Source organism: Anthonomus grandis, chromosome 8 (assembly GCF_022605725.1).
Source record: "Anthonomus grandis grandis chromosome 8, icAntGran1.3, whole genome shotgun sequence".
Lineage (NCBI taxonomy): Eukaryota > Metazoa > Arthropoda > Insecta > Coleoptera > Curculionidae > Anthonomus > Anthonomus grandis.
In genome coordinates, this window is record NC_065553.1 from 9,150,829 (window position 1) to 9,173,014 (window position 22,186).

Genomic DNA, 22,186 nt, shown 5'->3' on the forward strand with positions numbered 1-22,186 from the left:
TCAGACCAAAAAACATGCCTATGAATAAGTTAAGCTTTTTGGCCAATAATAATGCATTCATATATAAAGTCATTTATTATAATAAATAGAAAGCTTATGCATCAAAAATATTATAAAAGCATATTTTATAAACACCGAAAAATATGGTACAGATTCGTTGTTATACGGTTGGAAAATGTGCAATATTTTAAATTAATTTTTGATGAGCATGAAATGCCGTGTTCAATAAAATGCTTTTAAATTGCGTTACTTGCGTCTAATAATAATATATAAGTAATGCATTTAAAAATAAAAATTATTTCAAAAAAATTATATGTTATAAATGATATAGAATTTTAACTTATAAAAATAATATCTGGTATTATGAAGATGACATATTCACTTTAAAAAAACTTTTAATAATAAATTAAAAAACGTAATTTTGTTGAGGTAATAATCTTATATAAGAAAAATAATATATTTTTTTATATATAATAAATAGACATTTTTTAGCATAATTCTATTCTACGTATAGACTTTTTTCCCATTTTTTACATACCTCTTAAATCTCTGATCTTTTACTTTCTTTTGAATGAATTTCCAATATCTAAACATCTTGTTAAGCTTTAGGCTGACCACTATTTGGTATTATAGTCACCGTGTTAGGTCATTTGTCTCAATGTTAAGATAAATCCTATTTTAAACGATGAGTAGTAGTAGTATATTTAAGAGCCGGGTTGCTTTATGTTATTTTATGATTTATAACATCGTCACATAAAAATAAAATTACAACTCAAAAATCCAAAACAATCGAAATTAGTAAGACTTATTTAATTAACTAAATTAAACTAAATTAGTAAACCTTGTTATAATAATATTTATACACAAAGAATAACTTAATTACACTATTTGTCGTAAATATTTTATGGGTAATATGTAGCACTAGAAGTATTTTTAAAAGTATTTAGAACAAAATTACATTTTTAAAAATAATCTGATTATAGAAATGAAATTACATTCAAATTATATTATAGAAAATATACTTCTTTGTTTGTAAAAGAAAACATATTAAAAAATGATATGCCTATCATATCCATTTTTATTATGCATAACATAAAATAATACTTTATAAAACTTATTGTCTAGAAAAACTTATAGAAGATAATAGATTTCTTAATAATATTTAATATATTTATTGAATGTTTATGAAAGCCAAGAATAAAATATTTCTTTTTGTAAAACAAGCCTTTAATTAGTTAAAAAACTTCTAAAACAGATACATGCACTGGCTAAATTTAGATCTTATTTTTTCAAAAACTAATAACAATAGATGCAAACAAATCTTATAATAGACATAATGAGAGTAGGCCTTAATAGTATAAAAACATGGTATTACTTTAATCTGTTGATATTAAACAATGGATAAAACCTAATTTATTTCAATAAATGTAATTTTGTTGGCTATACTGTTCTCTTATATTACCGTACTTATCAATAAACTCTAAGTGTGAGCTTAAATCAAAATTATTAAAAGTTGACTCTGTTAATATTTGTATAAATACCATAACTTAATTAAGTTATCCCAATAACTTAAAAACATCGTAAAAATGTATAAAACTCTTAAAACTCTTTTTTACTCTATAAAGAAAGAAAATTTAATAACAAAATATTTATTTTTTCATTATTTTCTATAAACAAATAAATGAAAATCCTAGTTTATTTTTTGATAAAATTCATAATACATATATAATAATAAATTTTTCAGCCTCTGTAATAAAAAATCATAGTTAACTATAGGCAGTTTTTTCTAAGCTCGTCACGTCTTTTTCGTATCTGTTTTATTTACCACTTTTAAAGTTACCACACCATAGATTATAAATCTCTTTTTTTTTTCGAATAAATCTGTAGCTAGATGTCATGTTAAGCTTTAGGCTCAACATTATACCGCTATTCGGTATTATAGCCACGTCGTTGGGTCATTTGTAACCTGTCACTCTACGTAATCAAATTTTCAAGCTATATTAAATGTTAAGCAGCTAGGAATTCTCTAATCCAAAAATATTTTGTTATTTTACGGAATACTAATGTTTTATAACAACAAACATAAAAGTAAAATAACAACTCAAAAATCCATTAGCGTAGATGTTTCACGGACGAAATTTCCAGTCCCAGTTAGGCCGAGTTAATTTTCCCCTCGGTTGCTATTTCGCGACGATGAAACCTAACTACATTTTAATGGGTTTAATTAACTGCTTATCAATGAAGATGCCGCCTATGGAAATATCCGATATATTAATTATTTTTTAAGAGAAAATTACTGACGAGGAAAGTGATTAGACATTTTTCGGTTTATCGACGGGCGTCATAGATCATTATACGCTTTATTGCGATAAGGGATAGTCCGACAAAAGATAATTGCTTTTTTTCTGTTTGATGAACGGTTGATCTACCAAAGGAGTCATTACGGAGAGTTGATAAATTTGAGCCTTACTTGCTTTTTTTTAATACAATATGTTGCCGTGAAATTTATTTTATTAAATATTTTTCTTTAGTTACTGGTTTTTTAACTTTAGTGAAAGCAGTATTTGGATTAGTAGGATAATTTTAAAAGATTTATTAAAATAATAAAAATCAATTTAAATTTCATTAATTATTTTAAAATCAAGCAATTAATAGAAATAAAATCAGAATAAATAATATTAATTAAATGTTAATCAACAAATTTGTAGGTATGTCGAGGATTTTAATAAGATTTGTAAAAGAAACAACTAATTGTTAAAGGTGATAGTATTATCCATGGATTATAATAGAAACGTCATATAAAGTAAAGAAAAATGTTTTTTTTCTTTTTAATCCTTTAAAGGGTGCCTCTCAAAAGACAGAGATATACGTGTATTTATGCTCTAACTTTCGACATGTATTTTAGTTATAGGATATTTAGGTACAATTCTTTTTATTCTTTTATGCTTTGAGATTTATCCTTCTAATTTTTAAAAATATGTGATATTTCGACTTGCTTATTTTAACCCATAGAATCAAAAATGCTTAACAGTTAACATTCCTCAGACATTTCAATCTCTATAAACACTTGGTAATAATTTACTTATAATTTAAAATGAAAGAATCCTATGATTAAATGGTAAGAGAAACTTTATTGGACATCAAATATAGTAAAATGTTATGTAGTTAATTTCAGGTATAGTACATTGGATCCTTTATTCCTGTAAAATATTCTTATGAAATTGAGATCTATCTAGAACTTTTTAACGCAATAGGATTGGCTATACAACAACATAGAAGATATTATTCATATTTTTATAAGAGTAATTAAAGTTGAAGTTAATTTGATAAATGATTTGATGATGAAGAAGAGTTTAAGCTATTAGAGAATTCACTTAACTAGTTATTAACAAATTAGCTTTCTAATCCTATTTTATCTAGTACATTTGAATAACCACAATAGAAATAGAAAAACTAACTTCTTTCTTTATATATGGTATATTTTTTTTATTTTATGTTCCATGCGTTCAGTGTTTTGTTTGTTTCAATCATTATTGGAAAATGATCCGTAATTTCGTAATTTATTATATAAAAAAAGATTATTATTAAAAAGTAATCCAAACAGCTTATTATTAAAAACTGTGTGAATCCAATGTAACATAATTTATTACATTTAGAGTACCATTATTTAAAAATGTTGATATTTATATCTGCGACTAAAATTTCAATATCATAAGAGTTATGTTTATAGTAACATTTTTATGTTCTAGAGCATTAAAATGTGCATTATTTAAGTAAAATCAAGTTTATAATATATTAGTTTTTTGCATTTAAGTCTGTCCTTATAAAGGCAATCTCATTTCTAGTAATGTTTCCATTGCCATTATAATTGGTAAGTAAATCCCTGAATTGAGAATTTAGCAAAGGAGTCAAGTTGAAAGCATTCACTTAAAACTAGGATATAACAGAATTTGATTTTACCAGTTTATTTATTTCTTCCAGGCAATTGAGAAGAAAAATTGAGGTAGATACACACATACACAGAGGACTGTGTCTAAAGACATAAAGCCTGTTTGGTTTTTCTATTTCCCTATTTCCCCCTAGAAATTGGTTAAAAATTGGTTTAAATATTAACATATGTTAGATATTAATGCATAACTTAAATGGATATGATGCTCAAATTTTATAGTGAAGTATATTAAGAATATTCTTATTACTAGTTTAGGATATTTAAATGGATTTAAATTTTCTTCAAATCATAAAACTTAAATTTTCCTAATCTAAATATTTAAATAGACAAAATTTTTTATGGTGATTTATGAAGCAAATAATGATAATAAAAAAGATACAATCTTTAAATAAGTAGATAAAAATTTCAAATTATAAGAAATTAATTTTTAATAAGAAAGAAATTTAAAAACTTTTGAAGTATCCAAAGCTTATTATTTTTTTAATATGCCAATATTTGAAATCTCCGAAATGCCAATTAAAGCAGGGTAAAAATTTATATATTAAAGACTAAATATTATAATAAAGATAAGGAAATACAACATAAAATTTATATTTTTAGATCCTTTATGTGCTTTTCTTGTCATCATTGCCTTATCCCGAGGATACCAATAAGAAAAAACCCGTTTAATATTTGAATTGTTTTCGAACAAGATTTTTTTTTCTATTAAAAGCATATTATTTTCTATTATAAATACATATTGCTTATAAATAATTATTGCTTGCTACCTAAAAGTCTTCTTTTTACAAGGACGGGATCTTTAAGTCTATATTTGAAGAATATCTTATCTAATTATTGAAAAAAATAGAATAAAATAATTCCTTTTATTCCAGACTGCAGGTATATGTAACACCTATCTAAATGCAGTGGTAATTTAATATTAACTTATACAAAATAGAAGAAAATTATTTTAGACGCTTAAACAATTGGCATGTCATCACAAATGTCAATTAAATCAAAAAGTCATTAGAATGAAAATTCACGCATCGTATCCTTTTTTGTTATGCGAATTTTCACCTATAATCAGATATTGATTTTAGGTGAAAATAAAATGAAATTTTTTTTGCTTTGAATTGATTTGCTACTGCACTAATAAAATATTTTCTTTTAGCTTGTGGCCAGGTTAAAAATGGTGTTTACGCAGTATTCGGACCATCAGACCCACTTTTAGGAGCTCATATTCACTCTATATGCGACGCTTTAGACATTCCCCACTTAGAAGCTAGGATCGACATTGACAGCGACCTCAAAGAGTTCTCGATTAATTTATACCCAGCTCAAAATTTGCTCAACACAGCTTTCGAAGACATCATGGGGTTTCTTAATTGGACTAAAGTCGCTATTATTTATGAGGAGGATTATGGTATTAAACTAAACATATTTCATATAATATTTATTATTTTAATACGGTTTCTAGGCTTAATAAAGCTGCGCGAACTTGTTAGGGCGCCGCATAATAAGAATTTAGAAATTCATCTGAGACAAGCCGATCCTGAATCGTACAGAACCGTGTTAAAAGAAATTAAAACGAAGGAGATAAATAATATTGTTATTGATACAAAGCCAAGTAATATGCAGTTGTTTCTTAAAGGGGTGAGTAGGTTTTTACTTAATTTTCATTTAGAAATTATATCGGGTTTGCACAACAAAATAACAAAGTTTATAGCAATTCACTTACATTTTTCTATAAAAGGTGTTTGGGAGCATTATCTCCATTGACTTATTGCAAGTTTGGGTTTATCAAATCCAATTTCGATGGATTAATATTAAATGAAATACTCCTTCTTTCTGTCGTATTTGACATGTTTTACTCAGTTTAATATTTTGAACTGGGGTATCGATTTTAAAAAATTTCCATTAAAAGAAATCGAGAGGATTCAAATCTAGAGACTTTAGAAGCTAAGCTATTGATATATTGGTTTTGATATAGCCTGTGTTTCACTATCATAAGTTGACCACTAAGAATACTTCTTCTAGAAGGATTGGAATTCCTTTCCTGTAAACGCTTGATCTGGCAATGCAAATAGCCCAATTAAATGTTCATCAGTAATATATTGTGATCGTGAGTCTGTTTTTATAACCAAATGTGTGTACTTGCTTGTACATTGCTAAAGCTACAAAAAATATCATTATCCGTGATAAATATATCTGCTGAAAAACGAACATTTCAAGCATTTTGCTTTAATACTCATTTACCACTTAATCTTCAATTTAAGAGATAATCTGTATGTTGCAATGTCTATACTTTTTATATGCATCCATCTCATTCGCTCCATTTCCGGGGGGGGCAAATCTCCATTACGTGCACGTAAAACAATTTAAAGTAAATGTTTCGTAATACCTATTCTGAAATCGGTGAGCATGTTAACGAGAAACCGCTCATGAGTTTTCCCTGTTCCGTACATTAAAACAATGTCCATTAGTTTCTCATTAATATACAAATGTTTTCCATTTTTATTCATAAATAACTAAAAACCTAAAACTCGCAGAGCACTTTTTAATTTACAAAAATTATCCATTTAGCCTATATACAATAAAAATTAACTTATACTGACTTACAATTACATTAGCAACAATTTCATTTTTTGTCATTTCTATTATTATTTTTAACTAAATCGACTTATTTTGTAACAATTCATAAATTCGTTAGCATTAAAGTTTGCCGATCAAGTTATGAAATACTCCTATTAAATTACCTTAAAATATGTAAGATATATTAGAACAAAGATTCTTTCTATTTTTTAAAAAACTTTTACGAATATAAGGTAAAAAGAGTACCGAGATATAAGTCATCTTTTAATATTCGAATATCTTTTACCCACTTCCCTTTTGTATGGCTTTTCACGGTTTCCATCTATTCCCTGCATTTAGAATATGCAAGACTAATAAGGGCTTACAAGAACCCTATATGTCACACAATAGGCGTATCTTCAGAAAACACTTTTTGCACCTCTGATCCGCTTATAAGGGAATATTCAATAATAAGGCGGCTTGTGGAGCTCAAGTGAATCGAGGGTTATAATCCAGGCATAATTCAAAAAGATTACACTATTCAATAATTTAGAAGCTATTTAAAATAATAGGGGATTAATTTTTTTTATATTTATTAGCAATACTAATTACGTTTTTTGATTAAATTAAAATTTTTAAACATGTTAAATACTTACTTTAAAAAATAAATAAATATTTAAAGCAATTAATAGTACAAAAGTCAATTAAAGTGTAATGAAATATAATAAATATATCGTCTGTAAATGTAATATTATTATTATTATAGAATAGGGAACAGGTAATTTTTTTCAAGCATATATTTTATTTACGATTCATAAATTTGGTTTAATTATTTCAGATCCTTCAACTTCAGATGAATGACTACAAGTACCACTATATATTCACTACTTTCGATATAGAGACTTTTGACTTAGAAGACTTTAAGTACAACTTCGTTAACATGACGGCTTTTAGGATTGTCGATATTGATCAACTTTATGTTAGAGAAGTTTTAAGAGATATGGCCAAGTTTCAAGCTAATCAAGAATTGGCTCCCATAAATGGAAGCTATATTCAGGTATGATAATAAATAAGAAATATATTAAAATTATTATCAATAACAATATAGAAGTTGGAAAAATAGAAAAGGCTCAAGCGTCATTATTAGTCTTAATTGGTTAATTAGATACTATTAGACGTCTTGGTCTTCCGTTACATTGTATTTAATAGTTTCTTATAATTGACTAGGGTTGACTAAGGTGTTACATATTACGCTAGAAGAACCTTTGAATTACTCGAGGTTGGGCATGAATTAGCGTCCTGTGTAATAATTTTGTTAATTGAAAGGAAATTAATTTTTTCTTGTGGATTATTGATTCAGGTTGAAACTTTTTTAGCCTATCAATAAAAAGGTAGCAAAAGCCTTATTCTTCCATACTGTTATCCTAATATAGAAGAATATTTGAAAAAGGCTTATACTGACCAATTTTATAATGAAGAATATCACAGGTTTTTACCAAATGTTAATTTTTAGATAATCCAAGTTATCCAGCTTATATTAAAAAACACAAGTATAAACATCATAAATATAAAATTAAAGAGACAGATAAAAACGTCACCACTATCTTGACAGTTTCATGCAGGTAAATCTTATAGCAAAAAATAACTAGTATACTGATATTGGTTAGATCTATGATTAAAAAACTCGAATTCAGCAAAAGTGACAAACCACTGGAACTATTCCAAATCGTATCTGGTTCGCCATTGTTCTTGTTCGAACAAAAATCCGGTAATTTATTAACATAAATTTTCCTTGTGCTTTAGAAATAACTTTTATTTAATAAAATAAAAGTTTTTTTTTCAAGAACTTGAAATTATTACTTTCGCGTCCCTTAACGAGTTTTCAATGGAGAAAAATAATTAGAGTGAGACGAAAGTATGATTTTCTGTAATAATTCAGCCATTACGAAAAACTTTCCAGACTGATAGTAAAACTTTAAAGTTTTCAAATTGTAAGAAAGTTCGGGTCATATAGAGAGACGAACGAGGAACGAACTTGTTTATTTTTCCGCAAACTTTCGTATATTATGCCGAGTCACCAAGCTATCATTTTTCTATTTTGCACGAAGGTGCATTTAAAAAATTGTTAAATATACTTAGATGAGTTAATATATTTTTACTATCATAAATCAAATTCTATGCATTAACATTTAAAGTTTAAATAATTAAACATCATTTTGAACATAAGAGGCATTTAACTAAAGCATCTTTCTTAACTAAATACCTTCATTGTAAATATCATCATTTTTATGAATTTGACTTAGATATTGAAGTTGGTGGGAACGAAATATTTGTTTTAACTTGATTAAAACAAAGCTATAAACATTACCTATTTATTGTCTTAAAAGAGTTAAATAACTTGTTAAAAAAATTATAATAATATTTAAGTATTTTATTGTTCCAAGAGAAGAGTAAAATTACAAATTTAAAAAAATACAAAATATTTGGGAACAAAAGGCTTTGTTTTCAGCTTCCTTTCAGAAAGAGGGTCTGGTAAAGCCCGTTTAATATAACAAATATTTAAGCCTGTTTATATAATATTCATGATACATTAGTAATATAGAAGTCACCTTAATATAGGTTAATTTCAAAAACCAATTTGGATAAATAAAATAATGTAACTTATATCTAAAGAAACCAATATTTATTTGTGCTGAAAAAGTTGTTTTCTAATCTTGCTTCTAAAAGTTGGCAAAGAGATATTAAATCAGAAAATTTCCCACTTATTAATTTTAGTTGCTATACTGCTATACTATACTGTGCTTACTCCGGTTCTTCAAATTACAATGTACATCAGTACGGTAAACTTTATTTCTAGTGAGATATATGGAATATTGGTTCTTAATACTTAACACTATAACGATATTGTAAAAACCTGCTGATTCTCCGTCATTCCGAAATAACGCAAGTGGTACGCCGCACGACATCTCGAGGGTTAAGCGTGAATCTTTCGGAACAGTGGTGTGCCGAGTATATAAGAAGCCGCATCGCCGATAAGTAGTAAGTAAAGTAAATTTCCAAATATTGGCGCGAAATTTAAATAATTGTAATAGAAAACTAACCTAACCTAAACCCGCAGCTCCGTTTTCGTGGTGGGAACCTAATCTTCAGTAAAAGGTAAAAGATTTAGACGCTTTGAAGAGAGTGTAGACCAATCTGCAGAATCCACTCCAAATACATGGATTTGTCAGTAATATAAAGTTGATATGGTGGCTATATGTTTTCCACTTTACCGATTTCTTGCATAATTCGCACGTGGCAGCAAAGGCGCCACGTGAGCAGAATCAGCTGTTTTGTATAATTGAAGAGTCAGTTGCTCTTGCAAAATAGTAACCAAGTTTTCAAATAAAATCATGCCTATAACATTCCAAGGGCAAAAACGAATGCAAACTGCGCCCATTTTCACGCAATTCTGTATTGCGTATGGTTCTTAAGGTATAATGAACGTAGCCACAAGACATTTACATTTATTTATATAGATAAATACGAAGTCTGAACTCACTTTTAGAAATATACTTATATCTCTTAAGCTGATTAAACTAATTTCTAAATTGGCAAAATTTATTTTTATTTCTCTGGGCAATAAACTGACTTTACTCTCGGCGTCAAAATATTTACAAGACAAACAACTCCGCTCAGTTTTTGCCGTTTTGGTAAATTGGCAACGGCTAGCGATATTCGACCAACCGTCCTAGTACAGAAAAAGCGAGAAGCAAAAAAGGCACGTCAAGGTATTTTTCTGGGTCCATCAGATAGATCGCTTAAGAGTGCATACTTGGAAAAAGGAAATAATTGGATCACGGCCAAATTAAATGGGATTTTCCCTTCGGTTCAGTTGCGATATTTAAATTAATTAAGTTTATGTGAATAAATACTTATTAGCTAGGTTGCTTTTAATTCGCTACCGGTTATTGAATTATAAATTAAGTTTAAATAAATAATATAAGAAAGATGTTGTTTTTTAATAACTTGATATTCCAATTAGATCAAGCACATTTTACAATTGCGTTCTAATGAAGACAAAAATAGAAAGAAAATTTAATTGTCTGCAATTATTCAGTTAATTTTTATACTCAGTTATTATAGGCAATTAAAATCGCACAAATTAGAAAAATTGTGAAGATAAGTTGTGCTTTGGGACAATGTATCCAACTTAGAATAAGAATATACAATTATAATTCACACAAGTACAATTTTAATCAAAATTAATTAAGCAATATGTATATTGTAGTGATATTGTAAACACCGAGAAGCCATCTGATTCTCCGTTATTCTGAAATGATACAAGTGGTACAACGCACGACATCTCGAAGGTAATGCGGGAATCTGTAATGTCTCTCAGGGTATCAGTCGACAGTGAAAAAAATATATATGAATTCAAAGACCGGTGGTTGTACAATACATTTTAACATGTTATGTTTGTTTGACTGCATCAAGATCGGAATTTATATTGTTTATGGTTAGGTATTCAGACCCTAAAAAGGTATAACACAGCTGTATATGATCTGTGTATTTAAGGTATTGAAACAAGCATGATCAATACTAAGAAAAAATAACCAAAAAATAACAAAAGGTTCCTTAAAATTTAAATTCTAATTCACATATAACAAAGTTTCAAAAGGTTTTTAAGTGGTGAAAATATAATACCGAATTCGGTGTTAGATTGACACAAACTATTTAGCCTCTGGATAATATTTGTGCATTCTATTACAATAACTATAAAAAACACTAAGAACAAATCCAATTCAGGACTATTACTATTAATTCAGGACTGTTTTTTTTACTTTTAATAATAACATGTTATTAGTTTACTTAGTAACAATACTTTTGAAATAGTCAGATTGAAGACTTGATGACAAAATGATGAACCAATATTGATCTTACAAAAGCAGGATTTGGTCTCATTATCAGAGATTTGGTATGCTAATATTAAATCACGTGTAAAGTATAATATTGCTCTTTGGGAATTTGGAACTCGGGACGTATTTTCCTCCATATTTATGTTTTAAAAGAGATTCATTAGAGATCTAAGTTATGCTAAAAGTAGATCGTATAAAGTAGATAATATCCTAGAAACCTTTGCATTTATTGATAAGAATCGTTATAATATCAATAACATTAATAACTTAAGGGTAAACCCCATAATAATATTTTTATTAGTAATTTAACCCCAATTTAATATTTTTTAAAGTAACAGCTGTTGTTTTGCAATTTTTAAAATAAAAACCATTTTTACTATTAACGCGGATAGTGTAACTTAGTAACCTTTAACTATTAATTAAAAAAATTAAAAACTTTCAATTGTATAAATATACGTATATATAGTTCAACCACTCAACTATTTTCATTAAATCTCTAGATCCATTATAACGCTGATATATTAACAAATAATTCATCGGTTTTTCCTCCCAACCTTGGCATTATCCCCGATTATCCTCATAAACCTTTCAACTAAAAGTTTCCTAAATACGAAATACGGATCAGGAAAGCAGCCGTGTTTTTCTTTTCGTAAATCAGATAAGTTTTAGCTTGTCCCTGGATAGAGAAGTTAATAAATAACTTAAGTAACTTAAATAGTTAATTAAAATGGAAATTTTTTGTGCTTCTTAAAACTAAAAGATTTTATTAAAAGTCTCTATTTTTTAGGCGGAGGCAGCTTTAATTTATGATTCTGTATTCGTGTTTGCTATTGGACTTCAAACTTTAGAGCAGAGCCATAGCATTAAGCTATCAAATGTGTCTTGTGATAAAGAGCAACCTTGGGATGGTGGGCTAAGTTTAATTAATTATATTAATACGGTAAGTAGTATTTTAGTTCAAAAATCATTAATTACACTTCTATTAACACGTCTAACGAGAACCGTTATAACATTTTTACATTTTTGGAATTTTGGAAGCATAAAAAGTGTATCCAACTAAAATTTGAAAAATTAGGGACACAGCAAATGTATATTTCTTTTTATTCCAAAACATTTACATTTAAATGCTAAGTTGCGAAGATTGATTAGAAAAAAATAAGGTATATGCGGGGTATTGTTAGTCTTAGGACTAATATTTAATTTTGAGGCGAATAAATATCTGAATAGTTTCATAATACTAATAATAGCATAATACTAAGAATTTCAGGTATTAATATTAGAGCTTTTTCCATGAAACAATGTAGCCATTTCTTATTTTGGCTATGCTATTTCTAATTATTGTTAAAAGACTATTAAGCTACCTGTCACGTAGTAGTTTTTATTGATTTATTAAATAAAATATTACCTAATTCAATTAAATTTAATTCTTTTTTTTTTTGTAAATCAGGCTGCGTCTAAAAACTATATTTTAGATGTCCCTAAAGAATAAATCATTTTATAACACGCTTTTATTAGCTCTGGTTGTATCTATGTATGTATGTAATGGAATTTTTTAGCTTAATTTTCACTGGTTTTTAAAAGTCTGATCAACTTAAGACTGCACACGTATCAAGGACCGATGACAGTGCAATAATTTGGTACCAGTTTCCCATTATCCTTATTAGCAGAATTAATAAATTCTTTTTTATTTATACTAACACACAAGTGGTTAATGTTCAAAAACAACAGTATGTGATCAATGACATTTAAATGGATCTGTCTACAGTTTCACGGACGACCAGCAATTTTTGCTTAATTGTGCGTTAGATTCATTGTATTTTCTATTTATCAAATTAGTATACTTTTTAGTTAACATTTATTTTATCGACTTTAATAATAAGAGTATGAAAAGTTTGAACATGCTGTTGCCGCTAAAAGTATCCAGGTAATATGAGATGCTTTCAAGAACATAATAAATAATATTTAAAAAAAACTAAAAAACACGCTTTTATTGCTAATCGAACTAAAAAGTAGAAAATAATTTTTAATTACAAAGAATTTTTATTACAGTAGTAGAAAGTCGGACAATCAATCATAATTAATACTATATTACCTCAAATAAAAATCATAATAAAATTGAAGTTATTAATAGAAGAATTTAAATATGACAATTATTGTATTGGCAACTACCTATGAGATAAAAATTATGAAAATGAAGTAAATCGCACCCCACGCTTTTTACTTTGATTTGAATTATTCTATTAATAACTTACATTTTATTATGATTTTTATTTTTGGTAATTAATTATGATTGATTGTCCGACTTTTTACTACTGTAATAAAAACTCTTTGTAATTAAAAATTATTTTCTACTTTTTAGTTCGATTAGCAATAAAAGCATGTTCTTTTAGTTTTTTTAAACTAATATTTATTTTCGAATCCATTGACTAGGATAATTATTTTCTAACTGCTGCGTAACTAAAACTACATAATGAGAAGATGTTAAAAACGTAATAAATCTTCTGATTTTCTTGTTCATAAATTATTGAAACTTCGATAGCATACATAATACATATTATCGCTATTTAAATTTCCTTTCACATATAACAGACCAATAATTGCATCTGCCAAAATATCAGTTCAAATTGTAACTTTTTTTATTTGCGTATGTCCTTCCCGAAATTCTTATACTTTCTCTTAACTCCAGTAACGATTTATTTATTTACGCACTTAATTAAATAGAAAGGCTACTCTATTACTAAAGGTAATATTTTTGATGAGTCAAGGTTCTGCAATAATTCTAGATCTCAACAATTTCACCAAATTAAATGTCTCTATCGGAGTCGTTAGCACGAAGTTCTTGAATAATTTGTATGTAATTCAAGTATTACAGATTTAGGTATTGATACCTATTTCTTGAAATTTAACATTTGTTGGCCAATATACGCAGGATTTAAATTTTTTCTTCACAGGCCTTTGGATATTTGGCCCCAAGTATTTGAGCTGTTCTTAACAAACAGTAATTTTCTTTACCATACATAAAAATAATCACCATTGTTGCAGATAAATGCTATTTCTCGTGGAAATAGTTTCGAAATAAAACTCAAATGTAACAATTCTAATAACAGTAATGTTTCGGCTCCTAAAGTTAACATTAGAATACAAAAACACAAGTTCAAACATTTTTTTTGTGATCCTTAGATGTAGCCATTGTAAGACGAAAGTTTAATATACAATATCTCGATTCACACCAATGGATAAAGAAAGCTTGAATGATTACAAATTTTATTTGTGTTGTCCGGCTGTTTTTAATAAAATAAAAACTTAAATGTTAAAGCATTATGAAATAAAATAGAAAAGGTGCTGAAACATTCTAGCCGGAAAAATCATTTTATAAACAATTTTTTTTAAATATTTTCAACTTATTAATTATTATTTCATTAGTGTAACGAGCGCCAGTGTTTCGTTACATTGAAATCAACAGGTGCTGCAAAAGGTAATTTTTTTAATGGCATTTTTTCCAAAAAGCCATTTACCACTCACCTCACAACTTCTATATTTTTAATAGTGATTTTACTAACATCGAGATTTAAATCAGCCCATAATAGTTATTTCTATGGTTAAAAATAAGATCCCAAAAAGTAGTAGATTAAACTAAAAAGTACTTTAACTTCGGCATAGCTAAAAGTGCCGCTATCTTGAAAATATTGTTAGTATATTGTTAAATTTTCAGATTTCTCCAGAATCTATCGATGCGCTTCCTTGAGAGTCACCCTAAAATTACCAGAACATAAGTGGAAAGCTGTGAAACTTTGAACTTTATTACATTAGCATAACATATATGCAGAAGTTTTTATGATAAAATTCCTATAATCCAATTACAATTTATTTGAGCATCCAAAATTCAAAGTGTTCAAATCTTATACTAATAACTAATCTCAACTAACTCAAACAGGGATATTAATAGAGTCCATTAAAACTTTTTTATTGATAGAAAAAATAAAGGAAATATAGATGGACAAAAAATATTGTTCCATAGAGGCTCAAACTTACTTAACAGAAAAGTTTTAATTAGGTTTCAACTCGAATTGGAGCTGTCATTAAATTAACGAAATCGGATTATCTATATTTCTAACATTATTAGGGGATTATAATTTCATTAAAATAGATTTCAAGGGTTGTCTTCCATATCCAGGATATTATTAATAACCTCTATATAAGGCAAGTATTACTGAAATAATTCTGAATGATGTTATGAAATGAATGGCATATCAATTTTTTTCAAATAGCTGGTTGTTGCCATATTACATAATCACATGCTATGAAAATAAAATATATCATAAAATACTAAAAGATATGAAAATAATTTTAATAATGTTGAAAGTACGAATATTTTGGAATAATCATTAAAATCATCGCCAAGGACTAAGGAGTCATAATAGATCTAAATAGTTTAGGAGCAGAAAAAAAATTAATAGCATACATAATATTTTTCTAAAAATATCCATATAAATTACCAAGATGTAGATTTGAAAACTTCTCATCTTAAAAAGAGGTCACAATATTTGAACCTTAAACTTCATGTTCAACATCATTAACGGAACAACTCACGTGTCTGTCGATATTTTAAGTGCCCTCAAAACTAAGTAGGGTGCAAGTACACGTAACTATAATAATAGTTGTCCATTTACTGCCGTCCTAGGATTATGGTTATCTTTGTGAGCAGCCAAATGCGCTCGTGAGAATCTTGTTAGTGATTACAGCGTCTCCCATTTTCATTTGTTACGTGAGTTCAGGTGTTGGAAGTAAAATTATGTAGCTGAAATTATGGAGTGCTTAGTTGGATAATAATCCTTCTTGGATTAGGATTTATGAGTTTGATATCTTTTGGAGTAAAAGCAGAACATAATTACAATTAAAATGATTTAAAAAGTAACATTTTGTTTGTTCATAGTTGTATGTCAACATTTATATGTAAACTATCTATAATTGAAATATAAATTGTTATTTTTTTATGCTGCTTGTCTAGTTTGATTTGAACAAAAAAAATCAAAAGGTTTTATTTTAAATTCTTTATTTACATATTGGATAGACTAATCCCTGTACCCATTTTCATTATGAAGATAAAAATACAATTTTTTACTACGGATTAGAAATAAATTGATACGATTTATTATTTATTTACCTTTTTTCAGGGAACAATACATTTGTGAAAATGTCTTGATTAAAATACTATTTAACATATTGAATTATTCGATTAATTAATATTAACAGTCAATGTTTATTAATGTTTGAAAAAACTAATTACTCGACTAATCAAAGGATATTTTTTCGATGAGGTTTTCCTAAAGTGCTATCATATAGTTAAAATACAGTGTTTTTTGCTGAGAAAGGTAAATTTTCTATAATTTTTAGAATTATGCTCCGACTTCGATTTGGTTGAATAGCGCGGCGAATTTTATGAGGGCAGTAATTCATTATATCGCTGTAGCCTGTAGCATCTAAGGGGCTAATCGGATTTTATTCAGGTTAGGCTTAATTATAAACAAACAGAAATTTCCATAATAGGCAAATTCGCAACAGTACTTAATTTGCAATATTTATCTTTTTGTCCACATTTTAATTTTTTTTAAAAGAATATCTATTTCTGTACAGCTATTGGGTAACATACTAATACATATACATTCAGATAAAGTTTTTGATAACAGAATATGAATTAAGGTATCTGGAGTTGAAAATGTAAACTACTCAAACGTCGATAGTCGTGCAAAAGTTATGGTCTATAACATATACCAAATTTTACGATGTTTGTGTAAAATTTTACTTAGTTCATACTTGTTATAGAATAATAGTTAGGAGAAGGTGCTGAAAATAAATCTGAAGAATTTGAAAACTTTATTTTTATAAAATTAATCTATGTAGTGTGCGAACCCAAGCTCAGAATAGGCGCCACGTGAGGATTTTAAGATATTTGTTTTTTATGCTACTTCTTGTCAATTTTTCTTCCTTTCACAGTTAAATACATATTGACATTTACCAGCATTTAAGGATGAGCAAAATCTTACTAATAAGCGAAATATTTATTTATTTATTTACATTTCATAGATGGAAGGGATTTAGAATTAAATAATGAGCTTTATATTGTTTCTGAAAAGCTTGGAAAATTCAACTTCAGTTAAAGATCTCTTATCCTAGCGGCTTTTATAAGGGTGAGGATTTTACCTTTTTAAAATATAAGTGTTCAATTTAGTATAGCTATTAAATAACTTTTCTGATTTTACTAAGCCTAATTTAAGAAAGGCAAAAGTGCTGAATTGTCTCTTTATTCAGCATTTTTGCCTTTCTTACCCAATGAAGACCAATTTAATAAAAGCGTGCTTTGAAATTTGATTAATTAACTATAACTTAATAATAAAAATTTGTGTAAAAAATTGCATTTAAAAACAGGAGCTAAAAACATTTTCTGTGCTCTGTATAGGCAATTAAAAAATCCATTTTTGGAGTAGATATCCTTAATTATCCTAAAATCTTCGCACAACAAAATCTTCGCTAAACAGTTCTAGATTATAATCTAGGAAAAATTTAAAAAAAATTGATTTAGAGTGAAAAAAAATCGAATATAATAAATAAGTAACAATTAGCAGTAACATAACTTTACAAGTATTTAAAATAATGTAGACACGGCTACTTTATTTTTTTATGTATGACATTCTTATACCATATATACCGTAGTTTTTTATAACCACTTTAATAACATATTTGTTTCGTTCTACGATAGCTACAGTTATTTAACCTTCCTTATCACTTTTAAAGTCTGATATTTAATTTATATTTACAGTCATACAAAATAATTACTTTGCAGTTGTATAAAATAATTGCTTTGATTCAATTTTGTCTGGGTTTTAATGTCTTTTTTTCTTATATTTTATAGGTAGATGTGAAAGGGCTTAGTGGACCAATAGAGTTCAAAGAAGGCAAAAGAATTCGTTTTAAACTAGATCTTTTGAAACTAAAACAACACGCCTTAGTGAAAGTGGGCGAATGGCATCCAGGGATGGGTGTAAATATTACAGACAGAAACGCCTTTTTTGATCATGGATCGATGAATGTTACATTGGTTGTTACAACAATATTAGTGAGTTAACAGTTTTTAATATCAGCATTAATATAATCTAATTTTAATTGGTAAATAATAGTTAAATAACGATATCTCCGAAATAAATATTTCGAACGGAATTTTACATTTATGCACAATTTTAAATTCTATTCAGCAAAATTTGTTAATGATATGTATATAAATAAATATAGCATGTTTTGCATGCGCTATCCGATAACCAGGAAACACCTTATGTGATGATGCATGGCAGCAAAAACTATACAGGCAACACAAGATTTTATGGATTTTGCATAGATATACTAGAACGCGTATCTCAAGAAGTTGGTTTTGACTATTTGCTGGACTTAGTGCCTGATAGGAAGTATGGGGCATGCGATCCAGAAACTGGACTTTGGAATGGCATGGTTAGGGAACTAATGATGCATGTATGTATAAAAATAATGGTATAAGTAGTTTTAGGGTAAATGCTTTCTTTAACGGATAATGTAGACGTCTTCTATTGCGCAACATAAGGTTGGATGTGTTACTACTGCGTGCATTGTAGTCGCATAGTAGTAATAATTTTGTGAGAATTATAGTAGACTTTATTTTAAAACATACGTATCTTTTTATTTTATTACTTATAAAAGTTATTTAAATGATTTTTCCTAAAAGTGGATCAGTTTTAGTAGATTATATTTTATTTTATTCAAAAACACGTCTTAAACCGAGTGTTTGGAACTGCTAAGATGATTGCATTTTCTTGCTTATTAAAACTAAAACTTAGTAAAGAACTCTAAACTTAATTATTTAAACCTTCTTTAAGCTTCTTGACGCTTAAAATATAATTTTATTATTTTACTTATGGCATGTATGCTGAAAAGACTCGCTCTTAAGTCTACTTAGGGTAATAAATTAAAAATAGCTTATTCTCTTGTCTGGGCTACTGCTTTTTAATCCCGTAGTCCCTTTCCTGCACCTTTGCAAATCCATTAAAGTGTAAAACACCCAAGCTTATAGAGACATTTTATCTTCTTTAAAATCTTTTACTTTAAAATAAAAAAAAATATATATATAGTACGTTTTAATTGTTTAGTGATTTAAGCCAAAAAGAAGCGAAGTAGTTAGTCATATTCATGTGCACAAATTGCAAAAACATGAATTTGAAAGTTATCTGAAATTTTAGAAACAATGTGTGTTAAATCAGGATGTGTTTTAAATACGGCAATATATTGTTAATATTTTTTATTGAAAATGTTAGCATTTATTTTAATTAAAGGATTAACAGAAACTAAACATTTTTTAATGTACTTATAGTAGGTGTGGGATTTGGCGTCCTGCGCACCACCCACCAATATTTCTGTCCTTTTTTTGATTCACCATGGTAGAGGGTGTTTTGGCATAATCGTTCATGCTGACAGGGTGGCTTCATGGATTTTGGAGAAGGTCTAAACCGCCAACGGAAAAACTACAAATTTCAACGTATAATATTGTGTGTTATAACTGTGTTAACTGAGACTACCAGGTAAAAACTGTTACACATTACAATCTAGAGATGTACTATACAGTAGAAACTTAGACCAGCCACTTGGAGGAGTGGCAGTCCTCAATAATAAAAAAAGACAACTACAGCAGAAGTACTGTACTTGTACAGCGGAACACCTCGTGGAAGAATTCTTCGAAAACATTACAACTGCTAAAAGAGCAGAAAAAGCGGAGCCCGTAATGCATAATTAGGTACAAAAATAGACAACATTGAAGACTTAAACGTAAAATAAAAAATGCAATTGATTTAATCACATCAAATAATAAAATCATATTTACAGCCATCTCAGTCTTAAATTGAGTAAATTCCAGTAGTCACCACACTACTTAATTTAAATGCAATTCATCTTGAAAAACTTATTCAAAGGAAACTCTTTCCAATAGCGGATGCAATCAGAACAAAAATAGAGATATACCAACAGAAACTAAAACACAAAATTACTCCAATGAACGCCCAAAGTCTAAAGATAGACCATCTATCTGAGAAGATCACAAATGATATACAATCAGCACTACAAAAACTTGCTACCTGAATAAAACCAAAGAAAGAAAATAATAATCTGTTGAATATAGACACGTTACCAGACCATAAAACGAGAAATCAGAAAAGACAGTAGAAATCTCAATACAAGAATAATAAATAATATAATTGAAAATAATAAAAATATGAACGTACGAAGAAGAATACTATCAAGAGAACAAACAAAATGAAAAACTGAACACAAACATCATCAAAAATTATAAATATACTGAGCTGCATGAGTCAAAAATGCAAAACTAAATATATCCGAAATAAAAATATAAAATGTCAACATGACATGCACCTATGAAAAATGGTCGTTGCCTAGTAGAAGACCGACTAACAGCAGAAATATACGCACAAATAGACTTTCTAACAAATTAGACTGTTACCAACTGGTGGAACAAGCAAGATTTAAAAAGGGCTTTAGTACTATCGACCACTTACAGATCTTACGAATATTGATCGAAAAATGTGAAAAATACAACATACATTACATTACAGCTGAGCAATTCGTACACATTCGTACAAAAATGCTTTCTATTTAATATAAGCGAAGTAATATCGACAAGAAAAATAATACAAGAAAGAGTTGTAAGACAACGTAATACCACCTCTTTCAAACTTTTTACATTAGCACTAGAAAACGAATTTAAAACGCTGAATTGGAAAAAAGTGAATAAATATAGGTGGCATATAGCTTAACTATCCGCACTTTGCAGATGGCATAGTCATAATAAGTGGAAGCGAAATTGAACTCGAACAAATGCTGACCATTTGTTTACGATTTTGTGTTCTGAAATTTCAAAAAGTACATACTTTCAAAAATAAGATACTTTCTCCGTAATAGATTGGTTTTATCTCTTTTGGACTATAGTGATGCTGTTTATGGCGGATCCTTGATAGTAGAATTGCCAAAATCAATTAAAAAATTACAAAGCGCTCTTTTATGTTTTTTATTAGACAATAGATGATTTTGCCTCGGACTTTTGACGTTAATTTTTATTAATACAAAAAAAAAACTCAGGTATACCACCATATTTGTCTGAATTATTTTCTCATAATCAGCATACTCCTTTCTAGTACTTTTGAATTTCAATTCTGTCAATAGCTTGTAAATTTTATACTTTCTTTTAAAAAATCCCAAGTTTATATAGTTATCTAATTAAAATAGGAGGAGAAATATGTTAATCAGTAATGTATATGTATATTGTATATAGATGTTTTTCTAACTATATTATTATGTGTATTTAATTACCCATAAAGCAACAATATTAACTGGAAATAATTAAAACTCCATTAGTACCATTAGTTTTTATAAACCATTGATTTTTATGTTCTAAAACTTTTCAATTACATGCTTCCAAGGATTTCCAGTTACTCCCTGTCGGGTTCTTAAAGAAAGTGGACCGCATGAACATAAAAATCCACAGTAAAAGAGCTGAAAATCGTGTGTTCAATAGACTTAGAACAAGGGTCAGAAATATCGATTGAAGCAAGGGAGTTGTTTATATAAAAACATTAGTAAATTAAATTGCTTGTTTTTTTTTCAGATTCATGTATTGTTTAAAAAGGTTTTAACAAATTGGTTGGAGTTGATTATATTTTAAATGATTATATCCACGTATTATTACCGCCGGTATAGTAAT

The 22,186-nt window shown here is 27.8% G+C and overlaps 1 protein-coding gene across 17 annotated transcripts in view; it reads left to right on the forward strand.

Annotated features, from left to right (window-relative positions):
• The window catches only part of LOC126740013 (glutamate receptor ionotropic, kainate 2-like), a 147,337-nt gene that overhangs the window by 110,487 nt on the left and 14,664 nt on the right, over positions 1-22,186 (forward strand). For 5 of the 17 annotated variants that reach the window (XM_050445869.1, XM_050445875.1, XM_050445868.1 and 2 more), the window contains exons 4-8: positions 5,100-5,581; positions 7,338-7,556; positions 12,185-12,337; positions 18,308-18,511; positions 18,685-18,918. In XM_050445869.1, coding sequence (XP_050301826.1) covers positions 5,100-5,581; positions 7,338-7,556; positions 12,185-12,337; positions 18,308-18,511; positions 18,685-18,918 — 1,292 coding nt within the window. The remainder of the gene's footprint in view (positions 1-5,099; positions 5,582-7,337; positions 7,557-12,184; positions 12,338-18,307; positions 18,512-18,684; positions 18,919-22,186) is intronic. The other 12 variants (XM_050445874.1, XM_050445882.1, XM_050445885.1 and 9 more) reach the window with 5 other exon arrangements.